The sequence below is a fragment of the Centroberyx gerrardi genome, chromosome 8, assembly GCF_048128805.1.
Source record: "Centroberyx gerrardi isolate f3 chromosome 8, fCenGer3.hap1.cur.20231027, whole genome shotgun sequence".
In the NCBI taxonomy this organism is placed as follows: domain Eukaryota; kingdom Metazoa; phylum Chordata; class Actinopteri; order Beryciformes; family Berycidae; genus Centroberyx; species Centroberyx gerrardi.
In genome coordinates this window covers 16,379,185-16,397,507 of record NC_136004.1, presented here as the reverse complement: position 1 = coordinate 16,397,507, position 18,323 = coordinate 16,379,185, and the positions used below count along the sequence as shown (strand labels likewise).

Here is an 18,323-nt window from a genome sequence, read left to right as displayed (position 1 = left end):
GCAAAGTAACCTAAACTATTTAAAAGTGATCTGACTACATTGTCAAGCAGGGACTCTATTGTAGATTACACTTTGAGAGATACCTTACCATTTCCAATGCCAGTAATATGAGTGCACAGACAGGTGGTGAGTAAGAGCAAAAAACATTTATTTACAACAGTACAGTACAGTGATTACGTTAACAATTTCCCTTTAAAAACACATTCACACCCACTGCACCTCACCAACCCTAAGATAATATAATGATCTGCACTTGTATGTATCAAGAAGAATAGAGTAAGAGCTGCTGATCTAGTTCTTAAATCATAGTATCAATTGACCAGACCAGTGACTGTATATGTTATAGCTACTCTTTTCCTCAAAAATGTGATACATACAAACTACATTTTATGGTTTATCCAGCTGCTCTGTAGCATTATTCAAAGAAATGTGTGTCACATTCGTAACAGACCCTTTCTCATGGTATCCACCCAGTATGTCACACGCCTGACTCTGGCTGCAGCTCTACCAGCTTGGCACGCAAACAGCAGGTCAGCATTCTTCTGGATTGTTCTGGATGACTGGATAAGTCCTGGTCTGGTTGTTGTTTCTTCCAAATAACAGACATCAAATCTCCAGTGGCAGCTGTAGGACTTTCAGTGACCTTCCATCTTCCACCCTCTATTGTCTGTCTTTCACCCTCTACCTTCTGTCTTTCACCCTCCACCTCCTGTCTCAGTCTATTCAGGGTCGGCCAAAGGCACATGCGTTTGCTGTTGGCAGGGTGCAGGACTGCTGGAGGCCTGTTGTTTTTGTTTGCCAGAGGTTAGGCAGACTGTTTGCTTAGTGTTTTTATGGAGGGTTGGTGATGGACTGCAGGGTGGCGTTATCTGGCCTAGTGTATCCTGGCTGTATATTTCCTGTAAAGGATGTTGCTCCTGCTTGTGTGTGTGACTCGGCGCTTGGCCTTGGGGTTCATGTGTTTGGTGCATATATGCCTGGCTCAGTGCCAGGCTGAGGATCTCTGTTTTCTCCTTGTAGAAGCGGAGCTCTGTGCCTCGGCGTCGGGCCAACACCAGCTCCCTCTGCGCCACCTGAAGCTCCTCCCCCAGTCGCCCTGGTGACCTCTGCTCCCGCCCCAGCCAGTCCAGAGCCATGCTGCTGCGCATGTACTCATCAAGTCCTCGTTTAGAGTAATAGGCAATCACACTCTGAGAGGAAGAGGAGAAAATAGGCAATCGTCTCTAAGCAGCGATAGAGATTGTAGGTTATAATGCAATATTGTATGAAAATTTGCTCTAACCAGGGTCTGATCAGCCTAATCTAATGAAGTGAGATGTGTCCCATGTAAGAACTGTACCTGTCGAGAGCACTGCCTTTCCCTCAGAGCCTTCAGTGTCCCATTCCAGTGCAACAACTGGAACACTGTCATCATCTCCTATAGAGAAAGAGAGATGTATAGAAATATATATATATATATATAGAGAGAGAGAGAGAAAGTGTCTTGTGCAACACCATGAGTAATGATTTGGATCATGAACCCAAACACTCAGCATTGTGTAAGTACATCTGACAAAGATAATGTATTATCTGAATACTTCTTTAACCCATAACCAAACTGTGGATGATAAGTTTGAAAAGATATTCTAAATCTTCATGTACCAGGTAGGCTTTGCCCCGATTTAGGAACCACCATCTGGCTGAACAGCTGCCGTGTGTTAGAGCTGGTGACATTAGTGTTAAACAGAGAGGGAGCCTAGAGATTAACTTAGATTGACCTAATGAGACACAGCTGGAAAATGTGACACGTTAGTTGTCCGGGGTTGAAGTCCCTGCTGTACCTGCTAAACTGTTTACGTGTCCATTTCAGTGTCACTCTATTTTCAACTGTGCATCTGCCCTACACTCCTTGTAAGTAAGTAAGTAAAGCTTTATTTATATAGCACCTCTTAATACAGGAGTTACAAAGTGCTTCACAAAAACAAAAGAGCAAAAAACAGACTAAAACTGAAAGAAAACACCCACAGAGACAATGGAGTAGTACATACAGAACAAAACAAAACAAGGAGATGAGCTGTACCCGGCAGAAGGAAACAGGAAAGAAACTTGTCTTAGTGTGTTTGTCATTCTTCCTTTCTGACTCTTTGTTTACCAAATCATCTGACACCTACTGCATTGATGCATGCTGTATATATGAACAGTTTTGTTCCAAATGAGAAAAAAATGACACCCACTCTCTCATATTGACTGCTGCCATGAAAGTTAAGCACATTATGGGTTAGTATTGAAGTTAGGAGTCATCTTAAGACGTTTTCTTATAAATAGTTCATTTTTTGAGGACAGAATTATTTATGTATTTCAAATATTGCCTAATGAATTTCAGGTAGCAAACATTTTCCAAAATGGATATATAGCATTTTGGAATGAAACCCTTCATATTATATATAATATTTGTAGGCGAGTGTGTAAACCTGAACAGAATCTGTACATTCATGTGTGACCAGGATACCAGTGCATGCAAGTGTGTAGACATCTGAGTGTATGTGTGTGTATGCATTTAAGTGTGCTTGCGTGCATGTGCTACGTGTGTGTACATCTGAGTGTGTGTATGTATGGGTGTGTGTGTGTGTGTATTACTTGGAACCTCTCCATCGTTACAAGCCCTGCTTTAGCAGGAATGATAATGAAGCCATTTCCTCCTCCTAATAACCCTCTGTCTGCAGACCTATGCTTATTTACATAGAGGTAGAAATATTAGGTGTTTCATACCACGTCTCCCTGCCAGAGGTCTGACTCTCAGTCTGACACCAGCACATGCTGACAGAGATATAATGGGAATGAATATAGGAATATAGAGCTTGCTTATAATTATAAAGCTGGAGAGTGGAATTGCCACCCACTGGGGAGCATTGTGAGTTTAGAATTTGCTTATGTTTGGCTTAATAGTTTGATTTTAAGTGTCACATATCTATTTTTGCAATACAATAACAATGTCATTATTTGGGGTCCAATTATGAATGCACCCTTCTATGTCCCTTGTCACTAAGCAACTCACAAAGCCTGAATCCTTTGAAGAATATGGATCTCTCATATGATTACCACATGACCCCACATGGTTTGAGAGAGCAGCTACAAGGCAAATAGCACTTACAAAATGACTCATAGCATTATGTTGTACCTGGAACTCCATCATGGTCCGTCCTTTGTAGGAGTGGAGCAGCAGACTGTAGGTTCCTATACTGGTGCTTGAGTCACACACATCGTCTACAGAGACCTGCACAGACACGACACAGCAACACAGTGTGGGTCAGGATTTATTATTAATATTCATATTGAGAACAACACACTTCCCAACCCTTTCACTCTTCCAGTCTGACTCGGGTCTAATTCTGTGTGTTTGCGCTGGCTGACACTCACAGCGCTGTCTGCGGCTGCCTGCTGCAGGCTCTGAGAGATAAAATGAGGGCTGATGCGTCGAGACGGCAGCTCGTTCACCAGGGAGTTCATCAGAGCCACACGAGCCGCATCCCTGCGGGCCTCCGCCTGGGTCTCACACACCTGAGGATGAGGAGATGAGATGGTGAAAAGGAAAGAGGGCAGAGAGGAAAAAGCAAAAGTCTGCCGTTACATGTGAGTCTACGGCTAATTAGTTAAGTTTGATTTGACACTTCTGAGGGAGTTCACAAGAGCTGATCATGGGATCACAAATCAAATCAGATTAAGACATTAGAGGCAGTCACAGATAACCAATCAAACACCTGCTATGAGCTGGGGGCTGCTGTGCGGGTCACAATGAGCCCATTGAAAAGCATCATGGGATCCAAGCTGAACAAAATCAATATAAAGCAACCTTAGAAGTGTGTGTGTGTGCGTGTGTGTATGTGTGTGTGTTCATTCCTGTTGCACGGCCTTTAAGTGCTTCTCGCATGCTTCTACTTCTGAGTGAGAAATGTCGTAATACAACTTGACGCGCATTCAAATGCTTTTTGTCAGAAAAAATAACAACCTTTAATAAAAGTATTTTATAATTTCTTTGGTGGCTGTTTGTTTTTATTTTAGTGACACAGAGCTACTTTGTGCTGCAGCAGCAGAATGAAGAGGGGAACATGCTCATTAGGCATGGAATTGATATTTTAATTAATTTACTAAAAACCAAAATGTGACAACTAAAATTGAATTTAAAGTTAAAGTGAAAATACAAAAAAACAATACTAATTATTTACACAGAAAGCCAAACAGCATCATCATACAATAATAAAATACATAATTGCTACCAACAGTTGATTACACAATATCCACAGGCTCCCTAAACATCATATGTTGGCAGACTGGGTATTAGAATATTCTGACTTTTCCAGTTGTATTTACCACTGTTTAGGGTCATTCATGTGTGCTCACCTCATAATTAATTATTAATTATTTCCAACAGCACTTGAAGGTAGCATAACTAACAAATGCAAGAATCCAGCTCACTGTTTGCGCCAAGACGGGTTGTCTGGTAGTGACAATAAACACACCTTATAGTTTCCAAAGCAGCTTCCTCCAGGTAGGGTGACATAGCAGACGTACGGGGGACCGGGGGAAGGGGCAGACTCATACAGCAGCAGGCTCTCTGATTGGCTGGCTGAATCCCTAACAGAACCATCCGACTCACTGGAGGATCCGTTCAGCTGGCTCACCTGCTTCTGCTCCCAGAAGTGATGGAGCATGGCCACAACATTCACTGCACAGACACAATAAGGACACGTGGATATCAAAATGCTGAAAATGAAGGGTTGAGGAATGACAGTGATGAAAGCATTGATGACCAAAACAGAACAGGAGGTCTTGATATTAGACTAAAGACTAAAAGACTAAAAAGAGAGCCAGTCAGTCACCTGTTGATATGATCAGAAGTGAAAACATTTTCTTACTTTTCAGTCTCTCTCTACAGAAAACTGGACTTGCAGGTTTAAGTTTAAGTGTTTATGCGTGAATGTGTCTATATGTTCATCTACATATGTGAAACCGTCATCTTTTTTTGTGAAATCAACATTCCCAGACAGGGTGTATTTAAGTGGAAATTGATTCTGTAGGGAGCCACCCCGTCCCTGGTCCTGAGGCTGCACAGATCAGCAATTCTTAAATATCTGAGCGCTTTCTGACCCTGAGAAGGGTTTAGAAGCTTCCTGTGTCCCTCACTGTGTGCAAAACAATTCACTGCAGGTCAGTCTAACTTGACTGACACTGGGTTCATACATTGTATCTGGAAGGAAATATAACAAAGTAACAAGAAAGCAGCTGTGTGTGGTGTTGAGGAAGAAATAGAAAACTACCTATACTAAGCAACATTCCTATATGCTCACTCAATATGCAACCTTTGACCAATATTTACACCTTAAGTGCCTAAAACTCAAGAATACTGAATCTGCTTCGCTATTATAAGATTAAACTCTAAAGTAACATCTTGTGTGTTTCTCACAGAACTGTGAGCTTGGAATGTGCAAATACCCAAATCTCATAGATAATATTGACTGAGTGACCTTGGCAAAATAATAACATGTTGTCTAGAAGAAGGTGCTCACCTCTTATTACACATCTCCTTAAAGTGACAGAACTATAATTATCATTGGTTGTTCAGTCTTGTTCATATGACCTTGTACTTTTTGACCAATAGCTTTATTATATTCTATCTGTATTAACATAATCATGAATATTCAACACTACAAGCCTATGTGTAATCATCCAGATTTTGAGTTCCTTGACTCCCAACCTGCAGATTGAATAAACCTGTTAGTTTTCTTCCACAGTGGCTTACCTGTGTTTGTAAAGGATCATTTTTTTCAAAGCTTGAATGTCAGTGCAGCAGAAAACACAATTGTAAGAACTGTCCTCTTTTACTCTTAACAATTTGATTCTGATATTAAAACATAAAGAAATGCGTCTATTCCCTGTTGCACTTTGTATTTACATGTCTTGTTTCTCAGTTACTCACAGTCTTTGGGGCCGGTGTCAATCTCACTCTGTGACAGGTGTGACATCATGATGCTGTCCACAACTTTCACTCTGCTCATCCTCATCCGGCGCTCACTCCTAGCGTCGCCCCAAACACGGTCAGTCCGCTTCTCTCATACACTTGTCCAATTCAGCTCGCACATGCTTTATCAAAATGGGAGCTGCTGCAGCCCACACATGACCCTAAGAGAGAGCAGCCTCCATCGTCAACACGGCTCAGGGCGGGAACACCGTCAGGAACGAGCCCAAAGTCCTAATGCCCCTTCACTCTCCCTTTCTCCACCTCCCAAACTCCCTCTCTCCCCTCCTCCTCTCTTGTGTGAACATCTCACCAGGGTTTCTCCTCTGAAGCAGACCACCTTTGTCACCCACACTGCCAATTAGCTCAGAGGGCCCCTCACTCTTTCTGCACACACACACAGAGGTCCAGCACTGGAATGCCGAGCCCCTCCCCTCGGGCTGTGCAGCTGGCTAATCCCTGAACAGAGTCAGACAGTTACAGACCTGTGCAAAGTTGCCAAGTTGAACCACAGAACAGCACAATATACCATCTGAAGAAGAGGAAAATACCAGTGGGTAGGTGTCATAAGTCCAATCTATGATGAAGAATGAAGCTGGTTTCACATGAAATACCCCCCCAACATCCAGTTCCCAGCACAATGCTGCCCAGTATCCCGTGTCTGAGTCTGGGGTGAGAGAAGATGGTTTGGGGTGGGGGGTGGGATGGAGGCATACTTTTGACTTCACACACTAGTCTGAGCCCACTGAGGCCGGGGTCTGAGCTCCATTCACCCTCTTCATATGAATGGCCATTGTTCAGGTCTGAATTCACCCGCTCTCTGAAAGCCTCTTACACATTAATGAACTAAATACTGAGAAAGGAGTGGTTTCTTAGCTCCCAAGTCCTCTTCTATTGCGTGTTATGCGTGCCTCACTATGTGTCAATCAAACAGAGCAAATGGCTATGCGTGTCTATTTCCTGCACCTTTTCATGGCGAATGCATTGGTGTGTCCTGGAGCATGTATGTTCCCACATGTGTTTGTGTCCGTCTCTGGGTGACTCTATTGAGTTGATTGGCTGCTGGGAGGGCGGACGCAGCGATCCATTCAAACCATCTAATAGTTGGAGACCTTTGAACCTCAGGAGTTTAGCATAAAGGAAAGCGCTCTAGGAACTTGCATTCTATTTGAATCTTAAATCTACACCCACATCAGTCATAATCTGTCAGCATTATACTATTAACCTACAATGAACTTGGGAGAATACAAAAATAGCAATAGTTAGTAAGTTTCTATCCAAAAGAATGCTGTCCTACTCGACAGCGAGGATTTTTGCAAGGTTTAATTCAATTTCCTGACAAACAGAATGCTTTCAAGCTTGTTTATCCTCACTGTTGAGTGCAATCCCATTCTTTTGAATAGACTGATAGAGCGAGATAACACAATATTGTTTAAAAAGGCTTTATTGTCAATCATACAGCCTGATTAGGATGAGTAGTAGTTATTTACACTGCATTATACTGTATGTTCAGCATGGCAGTTCATTGCAGTTCAACCACAGACAATGGCCCCTTCTCTCTTAACCGTGACAGTGTGGGGGTTGTCCGAGTAAAGAGACATGCACACAGTTTGCATTGATTCTGGTGTGTCTTCAGCTGTGTCCTTCATCTCGCCTGCATTTCCCCACAATACAGAAGAGCTGAAGTGTTGAGCAGGTACTCTCTGGTTGAGGTTTTACCGTTGCCATGAACCATCATGTGTTTACACCACTTCAGATGAAGGAACAGAGGAACTGAGCAGACAAAGCCCCTGTTGACGTACATTCCCTTTCTCCACTTAGGTGTTTCTTCCCTGTAGTCCCATTTATCCCCAGAAGGAAGCAGTCTCCATGCTGGACTTGATGTTACTTTCGTTCTCTCTCCTGGCTTTGGTCACCAGGTTGGCCTCTCCCTTCTGCAGACGTCTCCTCTGGGCGGCCTTCTGCTGCTTGTTCAGCTGCCTCCGCACCTTCTGACGGACGACCTCCTGCAGGACGCACAATCACAAAGACATCATGTTACTCCAGATGCAAACACTCTCTCTGCAAGACCAGCACGAGACTTATGTAGGCATGTCTGCTGCCTCTGCTTTTTATGATAAGTCACCTGTCACATTCTTTCAAACATAGCAAAGTCATGCAAAAGCCCTTTGGCAACAAGTACAGGCCATACCAGGGTTTGCCTAAAACAGTGTAGCAGGGATGCTACGTTGCCTGTTGAAATTTCCAGGCAGTCAATCTTCCAAGAGATCACATCAGTAAAGAGTATTTGTATCTATGTTATTATATTAGTATTAGTTCCCCTCACCTCATCCTGGGGTGAACCCTGTATAATTCATATAACTACAGACGTGTGTGTTTGTGTGTGTGAGTGTGTGTGTGTCTGTGTGTAAGATGTACTAACTGTTGGTATGGTAGAGCAGCTCCCTATGCTGCCCACAGTGGCTTCGCTGTCTGTCCTCCTCCTGTGTTCTGCCATTTGTAGAAGGCTGTCTGAGTCTCTGCAGGAGAAAAAAAACATGCAAAATGAATTGGTATTATGTCACATTTTACAACAAAGCACATGCATTTACTATAGATGTTTCTTCTGCATTTGTTTTTAACAAGCCTGCTTAACTTGACACAAAGGACTGTATGCTCAAAGGAAAAAGGCACCATCAGTCAATGTAAGGGAGACTGTAAGAAGACTTTATCAAACAGCGTCTACAGTTGATGGTGGTCTCTACAATTCTCTTTACCTGAAGGGTTTGAACTCTCTGTTGGAGGCAGAAAGTTCTACCAGCTCTGGGCAAACATCCTCTGCTTCCTTCACCTCTTCCTGTTGGTCCCTCTCTCCCTCTTCATCACTTGCAGCCATCGGTGCTGTCTCAGTCTCTTTCTGTTCTTCTTCCCTTATGTCATTCTCTCCCCCCTCATCCTGTGTGTCTGCATGTGGGTCGCTGACTTTCAGACCGTCCAGCTCCAGCATTGCTTGTTTGTATTCCTCCATGTCCACACTCTCCTCCTCCTCTTCTTCCTCTTCTCTCGTTACTTCCTCTTCTCTCTCCTCTTCATCCTCCTCCTCCTCTTCATCTTCCTCTCCCTCAGGTCCGGCTGGGTGTAGCAAGCTAGCATCTCTCTCCAGATCTTTGGTGAAGCCGCTGGCTGAGATTTCAACATCTAGAGAGCAAGACCGCCTGTAGGAATATGCCGTGTCAAAAAAGATCATTCCCATGATAATGCATTTAATCACTCCTATTCATTTCCCACCCCTGTTAAATAAATTGAGGGAAGCAAGACAATTCAGGGCTCTAAATTAACTTTTTTTATTTTGAACCACTGGTGCTCCCAACCTCCCAACCACCTTAGGAGCACCAGCTAAAATTGTGGTGCACCCCAAAGCATTTAAGCTGAACTTTATTTTTTCTAAATTGAAAAATAGGCAATGCTGTCAAATCATTTTATATATTCTGGATATAATCTGTATTCAGATACAAAACAATAACATCACATTTGCCATGAGTTGTTGACATGGCTTCCATGCTCTTTGTCCTCTAAATGTCACACCTCAAAATCATCAATGACAGAAAATCCATACTCCAGTCAAAACAAAGGTGCCAAAATTTGTATCCCTCAAAAATGTGTTTCCTGGCCGATCTGGCTAACAGTCGGCGTCAGTGAAAAACACTGTTGTGAGAGGAAGTGGATTTAATTTGAGCCAATTCCAAAACAACTTTGAGGTATGTGAAGTTGGTGTTTGATTGGCTAGAACAGAACAGACAAGAGGAGCGGAGAAGTGGAAAAGTTTCCATGCTTGCAATAAAAAAGTTATTCCTTAAAATCACATCAAGACAATTATTTGTAGGCACACCAGTGCGCCAAAATGGTTGCACTTTAGAACCTTGCAATTGAAAAATAAATACATGCAGTCACCTGATGTCTTTAAAGGTTGGGTAGAGCTCACTCTCGTAATTGAATCGTTTTGCAAAGAAATCTCTGACACATTTGACATCTCTGTCAAAATACCTAGAAACAAAAGGTTAGAGAAGTCAACAACAGGTGCATCTTTCAAAGTCAAGCGTTTGTTCCATTTGTTAATTAGTAACTTGTAACTTTATGGGACAGAGACTGACCATTCAGCGTTGACGTGCGAGGTGGACACCATCTGAGGGAAGTCGATCATGGTCACGTGGTCCTGGTCGTCCAACATAAGGTTGAACTCGTTAAAGTCTCCATGAATCAGGCCGTGATTGGCCAGTTTGACTATAAGCTCCATGACCTCATTGTACAGCGCCGGCGGATCCTGCAGCTCACGCACCTGACACCTAAAAGGGAAACGCAACATGCACAGATTATACCAGGAACTAGTAACACACAGAACTCCTTTGAAAGATGGATTTAATAAGAGAGAAATAGAGAGGAAGGGAATGTACAACAGCAAGAAGGAAGGATGGCTTTATTACATACAGTGGATATCCATTGATGAGTTCCATCACTACAGCATGTCTGTTATAGTCCACAGGCTTGGGAACGGGAAAGCCTCGATCATACAATGCCTGAGAGGAGGAAGGAGATGACACTAAACATTTGGTACACAAAAATTGCTTCCTACATCTTATGGACCATAGAAGACATTTCCTATTCATTTCAGACAACTCTGCTGCCTCCTTGTGTCATAAGACGGGCACATCAGTTACTGTGACTCTGATTCACTGCATTACCTTCATGTAGGCAAACTCCTTCATGGCAGAGAGGCGAGAGAGGTAGAGCCAGGAGATGTTCTTCCTGTGTTTGTGGTAATCTCTCTTGTTCTTCAGGTTCCTGAAGGAGGTACGGCCCAATCTGTGAAGCTTCAGAGCGTACTGCTCCCCTTCTGGACTTGCCACAATGTAAATATCTACAGGAGGCGGACACAAACAAGTATGTGTGTATGCATGTACTGAAATGTATTGACGGATTCTCATTTACAACAACAGTTTAGGATTAGTTATAGGGGAAGGAGGACACACACACACCTGGGTGCTGCCCAGTAAAATCAGTCTTGTGCCATTTCAGTACTGCTGGAGCACTTAGGGGTTAAGTACCTTGCTCAGCATCACATCACAGTAATTGTTGAGGGTAAGGAAAGCACTTTTTGTTCACTACTCCCACCCCGATTTTCCCAGGGATTTGAACCAGTGAATGTCCACTCAGAAGCCCTCTTCTCTGATCTTCAAGCTACCACTGTCCAAATGTAACAAAATGCCTGTTTGTGTGCAAGTATGTGATTGTTTTTTTTTTTTTTACCTGACTCTTTTCCCACACCCATCTGGTTTCCAACAGAGATCAGCACTTCTCTGGAACACATGGTCTTCAGGGCCAGGTAGTCATATCCTCCATAGTTCAGCCTGTAGCCCTGCACCGCTGAAATCAACAAACACACTCTGCATTAGAACTTTTAACTCCATGCACCATCTCTACCAGCTTCATCTGTCAGGTACAACAAGCATTATTATGTGTTTCTTACTCTTGGTGCGTTCATAGGCCACAAGTTTGTGCTTCACAAGCTCCCTGAGGATCTTGTTGCAGCCCCCGTGTTTGAGGCTAGCGATGGAGGACAGGAGACTCACTGGAACAATCTCATGGTTCTTCATTCCCATTTCAACCTGTATGAGGGGAAACACACCTTTAAAATCACACAGTTCTCTGTCACACACAGCAGTCACACACAGGTGGGGACAGCTACTGAATATCATCATGAGAGTACTGGAATCCAAGCCCGCGTGCAGTGATACTGTTGCATCTATTGTCAGAGCATTTAAAGCCCTGACCACACTCCTGTCCTTATTACTGGTTGCCTGAAATGTTATAGATCTAGGAATTTAAGCTTATTCGACTGCTGCACTAGTCGCTCTGGATAAATGCATCAGAATAACGTCTAAAATGAAAAAGGGATATAAACACCTGACCATACCCATATTTATCGGTAACGTAAATTTTATTTCCCACTTTCTCTAACCTCCTTCCCAACGGTTTGCTTTAATTGTAAGACCTGTTTGAATTACAGGAAAGGTTTCCTGAGTAGTGGATCACTGCACTGACAACACTAAAGTTACTTTAGCAGCTGCAATGGCAAACGATGAAAAAACGCGTTTGTGTGACAGCTTGGTGATAAAAGAGATGACACCTTAGTTAGCTTGATGTGTGCAGGACTATACCGGGCTGACCTAACCTAGCATGAGCTAACTCAGCTCAGACTAGAGTCTAACTCCGTTACTTACCGCCGTCAGGACTCGGAAGTCATCTCGAGATAAATACCTCAAGACCACAACATTTAACTTCCCCATATTTCAGCACAGACAGGTCTCGTCAATACTGTAATATTATTATTTCAATAGTTTGTCCACATTCCTTCGTAAACACATGTGCAAGACGGAAGTTAGTGCAACGGAAGTAGCGTCACTCAAAGCGTCGGTTTGCGTTTGACGTCATGGTAACCGATAGAAACTCACGGATAGAACAGGTATGCCAGTGCAGAAGAAGACGTTAATGAATCATTTCCAATCTAACGTATCAGACATCTATCTTTAAGCTGCTCTCGATTTTTTATCGCGTACACAGGACCCATGCAACTTCTATAAAAGTATTTTGAGCGTATTAATTAGAATTAATAACACAACAATTTCACCAATGAAGCCATGCCGACATTCAGCGAAGCCGGCAGTAGGCTTGGTAAGGAAAAAATAGATAAATAACTTGCAGCTAGTAAAAAAAAACTAGATTTTGTCGTTTATATTGCAAGTTAGCTAAATTAGCATCTTTGTTAGCATCATGTAGAGTATCTACAGTAGTTAGCTATTTACTACCACCTAGTGGTAAAGTGGGAGTTTGTCAACACATTTGGTCAAATCTTAAAAATGACACGTTATGGGAGCAAATGGAGGGAAATAGACATCTTGATGAGCTGTGGAATAACCATTAATCAGTCACACACTGGTGGGGCCAGTTAAAGGGAGGTCTGGGGGTCCTTCCAAATCCCCTCCCCACCCCACCACCAAATTCTACAAGAAAAACTTTTAAATTGTATCATCCTCCTATCACTATTTGTGTCCACTGTGTTACATGTGCTTTCAAATCTGGAACTTGAAGGTCAGGTGTGTGTGTATCTGTGTGTGAGAGTGAGTGAGAAAAAGGGAGGGAGAGGCAGGGAGAGGCAGGGAGAGAGAGAGAGAGAGAGAGAGAGAGAGGCAGGGTGTTAAACTGAGAGATTTACTGGCAGGTTTCTGTTGCCATAGCAGCTGGATTCTGTGCATTCCATGGGCAGGTAGGTTCTAAACAGAGTGAGTGTGTGTGTTTACCCCAGACTGCCCTGTGACAGACACAGCTCTGTTCTGCTCCCAACACACACACACTGAGCTCTCCGCTTCCAGGCTGTGTTGACTCAGTGGAATTCCTCCACCGGTTTATTTAACATTCTGCGGTTCAGCAAGTGGCTGTGTCCAAGAGAAGCCAGGCATGCACTGCGTGTGTGTGTGTGTGTGTGTGTGTCTGCATGTGGACACGCATTTGTGTGCACAAATGAAGTAGAGGTGTTTTACTGTCCTTTGCGTAATTGTAACATTACTTTAGACCTTAGAGTTGAATTGGCTCCCTGAGCGTATGACAAAACTTTATTTTACTAGTAATTAATTTATTCCAATACATTAGAATGTTATTAGCCTGGAGTGTACATAAGTATGAAAATGAGCTGGGTGTGAGTCACTCAGTTAGTGTCTGTAGGTGTTCTGCTGGCTGTGCAGAGTAGCCAAGAGCAGCCTGTGTTTGTTTTCAACAGCCATTCACACTCTGTACTGCTTCATGGGTGTTTTCCTGTGTTTATGACCTCTCAGCACTGCTGTCTGCCTGGTGTGTCACTTACGTGTGCTGGATGCGTGTGACATGTGTAAAGGAACATGTGTGCGGCATGTGTTGACACCTCCGTCAGGTGTGTCTTGGATGGTAAACAGTTCATTTGCATCCATACCCTACTTTATGTATAGTACCACACTAAAATCCTGATTTAAAACTGGGCTGAAGCAACAAGACCCAGGCCTATGCTAAGGTCTTGAAGGCTCGACTGTGCAGGATTCAGCCAAATGTTACCAACCCACCTCTGCTCTCAAACCATGCTGCAGCATGTCATCCTGCTGAATTGCAGGAAATTAGAATGCACTTAAGGATACTTCAACTTCACTGTTGGAAAAAAACAACAACAAAGAAAATGTGATTGTTCCTCTTTGTCGCCTTTGCTTGCAATACTTTATCTGTGGGCTAGATGGCACTGTGACACAGGTGGATGTAGCTGCTGTCTTTGTCTCACAGACCATTGTTGTCTCTGGGGTGTTACAGTCTATTATTGAAACTGGCTAATTTACTTCCTCTGTGTCCACCTAGCCTTTTGTTTGGGTTGAAGTGCCTGTAGACATAACGTTTCTAACGGTCTCAGGTCTTTGATTATAGGATGGTTAGGAGAGGGCAAAAACATAGTTGGCCATGTAACCTACGTAGAGTTGGCCTACGGCATTACCTGAACCCTTGGTTTTGTTATTTCGCCTTGTTGCTCAGTCCCACATTGCTAACAAAGGATAGACATTATTCAACTGGGAGGAGTCTTGAAATTGACAACGAGGCTGGTTAAGAAGCTCTCCATTCGGTTCAGTTGACTATCATGTTATGACATGCTGAGAATATCATTAAAAAGTATCAATGTAAGTATTAAAATGATCAGACTGACAGTTAGAATCCTTTTAAGTAACTGCAATCATGTAATTCCTGAGGTTGACTTGTTTTCCTTCATAATTAATGCAAGTAATTGAGCAGACCACCCTTGCACTCTCATGCATTTAAAAGTATAAAAATGTCTGGGAAGAATAAAATGGTTAGAGTGTGAGAGTTGGAGTATCTCGTTATACAGTAATATTCTCCAGCTGCAATTTAAATAATTTGATTCTTGAATTGGTATGGCACATTTGTCAACCAATATTGCTGCCGGTGTAACTCAAGCGTTTAAGGGGCCTTTCGATCCTCCCCAACCACCCACATCTTATCTTATTCACTTCATCTTTTTTTCTTTTTCTACCATTTCCTCTTTGACTCTCTCCATGCTGACCTGGAGTCAGGTCAGTGGCAGCACATGATAACACTCTTAACTGGATTGGCTACTACTAATATTAGACCAAGTTTGATTTTGATTAGATTATCACATCATACCATAATTCAATTTCTTATGTTCAGGAGGAATTCATGCTGCTGCCACAACAACTTGCCTACTTTTATGTTTATGTTTTAGCTAAATGTTTTAGAGGCGATGGCTGTTGTGTCCCTGTCCAGAAATACACTTGACTTATAGATGCAGTATCAAGACTTACTAACTCCATAAGTCTGTCGAGATATGACTGATTTGACCGTTAATATAGGTTGAATCTGTTTTTTTTTCTGATAAGGCTCTGTGGCTTACTCCGGTGGCTCTCAGCAGCTGTAGAATGAGTCTAGAGGCAGGAAGTCTGTTGTTAAATAGCCTATGACAGACAGGCGTAGTCCTCTGTTTCCCAGAGTCTGTCCAATTACACACAGGCATAGGCCAGAGAGTGACCAATTGTGTGTTAGTTGAGCTAGCCCGGGAGCATAGGGGGAGAGTGTGGACCCGCCTGTGTGTGGAATTATCTGGAACGTGGCGGAACGGCCAATCCTGCATGCACTTGCACACACACACACACACACACACACACACACACACACACACACACACACACACACACACACACACACACACACACACACACACACACACAGCGTGATAGTGTCTTCAGTCCCAGATGTGTGTGAGGGAACTTTTTGCCACGCACGCAAGCACAAAGCAGCTCTCTTTTCAATCTCCCTACCACCCCATCTTTTCTCTCCCGCTCCATCTCTGTTTTTTTTTTCTTTTTTCCCCGCCTTGACCCCAGTCTGGGATGTTTAGAATTTAATATGTCTGAATGAAAAGTGGTCTCTATTAAAAACCCCCACCCAAGCCAGATTTACTTCCATCTTGTGTATGTGAGTGCTCTTGTGTGCGTCCATTGGCCTTTTAGATGTATGGTTTGAAATGAGATGACCCTGTCCACTTTTTGTGTATAGAGAGCTGAATATTCTCAGCAGACCTGCAGTGAATCAGGGTCCTTTGATTATAAATTAATGAGCCCCTCGTTAGCATAAGATGAAAGTGAGAGGCGGATAGGTCAAAGTGATGAAAGGACCTTTGCAGTACTGACTACTGTGTGTGAAGTGAAATGATCGCTACATTTGATGTACACATATCAAAGCCATCGACCCTTCCCCCTATTATTTCATTTGAAGAATTACTTTCAGTGTTTTGATAAGCTGTCTTTTGGCATACAAGAGTTCAAAAGGGGTAGCTTATCTACTACTGTCCAATCCTATATTGAACCCCAGCCTCTCTGTGTTTGGTGAAGCAAAGGATGGTTAGGCAGCATAAAAAACTCAACTGACCCCTGGACAGAACACATGGCATGAAAGGGGCAAGGTAATGGTCATACCGTTACCTTATTGCTTACTGCTGCACATGCTTGATCATTCCACGTGTCTTTGTACAGAGATAGAGCTTAAAAGGAAAATTTCAAGAGTTTTTTTTAAATGGTTGCTTGTGTCTGTGCGTCTGTCTGTATGTCTGTGTGTGTTTGAATTTCCTTTGCTGTGTCGCTACAGAGCAAACAACCTCATGGAAGACTTGCCCCCATCAGCCCACAGAGGATGTCTGCTCCACAAACAGACGTGGACAACTCTGAGGTAATACACGTACGCACACACTCACACACACACGCACACACACACACACACACACACACACAAAATGTCTGGACATTTAATTGCTTTCTTGTTGTTTTCCAGCGTAAGCTTCAGAGGGAGAATACTAAATTGAGGCAGGAATTGGAGGAGCTTAGGTAAGTCTCCCAACAACAAGCGTGGGCTTTGTTCCTACGGTATCATTGCTCTGCCTTTAGCCAGCCGCTGTGTGTTTGGAAACATCAAATTTGATTAGATTAGACCAGTGGAGAGGGGATCCACTTACTCTGCCTGTTCTGCTGAAACTCTCCTAAACAATAATCTGCTCTCAGGTGCCAGTACAGGCAGCTAGTGAATGAGGGGCCTGAGGAGAAATACGAGGAGAGGAGGCTCAACCTGCTCAAAGCCCAGCTGATGCAGCTGGAGAGACAGGTACACACACACACACACACACACACACACACACACACACACACACATACACACATGTCACACGCACACTATTTAGCTGTATCAGGCTATGATGTGTGCATGTTTTACTTCTGTTCTCTCAGGTGGTTCTTCTTTCTGAGGGCCTGAGCTCTCATGTGTGTCGCTGTTTGGACGTGGAGAAAGCCCTGAACTCCCTCACTCACACACTGAGGTACACACTCTCTTCTAAAATAAGAATTTTATAACTCCCTTAGGGGAAATTGGGTCATTAACAAATTCACAGTGCGGACAGTATTATGCAGGATGTGCAAATGTGCATCCTTGGCTAATCAAATGTGCATTGTTAACAGATGTGCAGTTCACATTACCTATAATATTGTCAGATATACACATGGCTTCTGTTTTACAGTGTATATATAGACAGAATTATGTACCAGTCAACCAAACCAATCAGATTGTGCAAGATGCATGATTTACTCTATGTGTAATACATTAATTATCGCGTGTTTGTGTGTGCATTAGCGCGTGTGTGTAAGCATGTGCATGAGTGATGTAACATAGACCCTGTGTTTGTTTGTTGCAGGTCTCTAGTGGGCTTTGATTCGTCCCAGACTCAGGTGACTGTCCCTCTGTCTGAGCTGACCAGGCTGATTGAGATGTGCTCCACTGTCAGTCGGGCCCTGCACAGGAATAACAAGGTAATGGGGCCAGTTTGCATAGAGATAAAGTCTAGCTGGAAGTGCATTAGATATACAGAGCCGACGTCAACGCCACATCCAGTGTAATTCTCATGGTCTCCCCTTCTAATCTGCGAAGCTTCTCCAAAAAAAACATGCCCTATATAAAGATGCACTGTCTGCTTACATCAAGCCCTGCAATGTAATGTCACTGGGGCTCTGTGCATGGCTAGCGAGCAAGACTTCATTCTCCTATTGTAGAATAACCAAAGGCACATGCCCAGTCCCAACTCTTAGTAAGCCTTAGTTAATTGCTTTGTGCATTGCAAGGTTGAACTGCTGTGATGAAAAAAACATGCTAATAACCTTGATGCGTAACTCTCTGGATATTCTTGCATTCATGTACTATGCCACATTTGACT

At 43.1% G+C, this 18,323-nt stretch overlaps 3 protein-coding genes across 3 annotated transcripts in view; 1 reads left to right on the top strand and 2 right to left on the bottom strand.

Annotated features, from left to right (window-relative positions):
- Positions 1-719: 719 nt before the first annotated feature.
- LOC139912092 (protein limb expression 1 homolog) lies at positions 720-6,038 on the bottom strand. The gene is made up of 6 exons (XM_071899795.2): positions 5,954-6,038; positions 4,497-4,702; positions 3,397-3,537; positions 3,158-3,253; positions 1,340-1,417; positions 720-1,190 (listed from the first exon to the last, which is right to left on the bottom strand). Exons 1-6 carry the CDS (start codon positions 6,036-6,038, stop codon positions 720-722), a joined length of 1,077 nt encoding a protein of 358 aa, XP_071755896.2.
- A 1,399-nt stretch (positions 6,039-7,437) lies between these two features.
- riok2 (RIO kinase 2 (yeast)) lies at positions 7,438-12,406 on the bottom strand. Its single transcript, XM_071899745.2, has 10 exons — positions 12,250-12,406; positions 11,496-11,634; positions 11,276-11,392; positions 10,711-10,886; positions 10,457-10,545; positions 10,123-10,314; positions 9,923-10,015; positions 8,749-9,186; positions 8,415-8,511; positions 7,438-7,998 (listed from the first exon to the last, which is right to left on the bottom strand). The coding sequence occupies exons 1-10, from the start codon at positions 12,313-12,315 to the stop codon at positions 7,837-7,839; spliced, it is 1,569 nt and encodes a 522-aa protein (XP_071755846.2). The 5' UTR covers positions 12,316-12,406; the 3' UTR covers positions 7,438-7,836.
- A 184-nt stretch (positions 12,407-12,590) lies between these two features.
- The window catches only part of LOC139912103 (uncharacterized), a 15,956-nt gene continuing 10,223 nt past the window's right edge, over positions 12,591-18,323 (top strand). Inside the window, exons 1-6 of the mRNA XM_071899807.2 lie at positions 12,591-12,700; positions 16,715-16,795; positions 16,898-16,950; positions 17,125-17,224; positions 17,347-17,435; positions 17,808-17,922. Of these exons, the coding sequence (XP_071755908.1) occupies positions 12,659-12,700; positions 16,715-16,795; positions 16,898-16,950; positions 17,125-17,224; positions 17,347-17,435; positions 17,808-17,922 (480 nt within the window). The 5' untranslated portion in view covers positions 12,591-12,658. The remainder of the gene's footprint in view (positions 12,701-16,714; positions 16,796-16,897; positions 16,951-17,124; positions 17,225-17,346; positions 17,436-17,807; positions 17,923-18,323) is intronic.

Bases quoted from the DNA above. Each gene is read 5' to 3' on its own strand.
- LOC139912092 (XM_071899795.2), bottom strand. From the start codon at position 6,038: ATGAGGATGAGCAGAGTGAAAGTTGTGGACAGCATCATGATGTCACAC. The intron at 4,703-5,953 runs GTGAGTAACTGA...GTGTCTGTGCAG, and splicing joins TGACACCGGCCCCAAAGACT to TGAATGTTGTGGCCATGCTC. The intron at 1,191-1,339 runs GTACAGTTCTTA...TCTTCCTCTCAG, and splicing joins AAAGGCAGTGCTCTCGACAG to AGTGTGATTGCCTATTACTC.
- riok2 (XM_071899745.2), bottom strand. From the start codon at position 12,315: ATGGGGAAGTTAAATGTTGTGGTCTTGAGGTATTTATCTCGAGATGAC. The intron at 10,016-10,122 runs GTCAGTCTCTGT...TTTTGTTTCTAG, and splicing joins TCGCACGTCAACGCTGAATG to GTATTTTGACAGAGATGTCA. The intron at 7,999-8,414 runs GTTAGTACATCT...TGCGTCCTGCAG, and splicing joins GCTGCTCTACCATACCAACA to GAGGTCGTCCGTCAGAAGGT.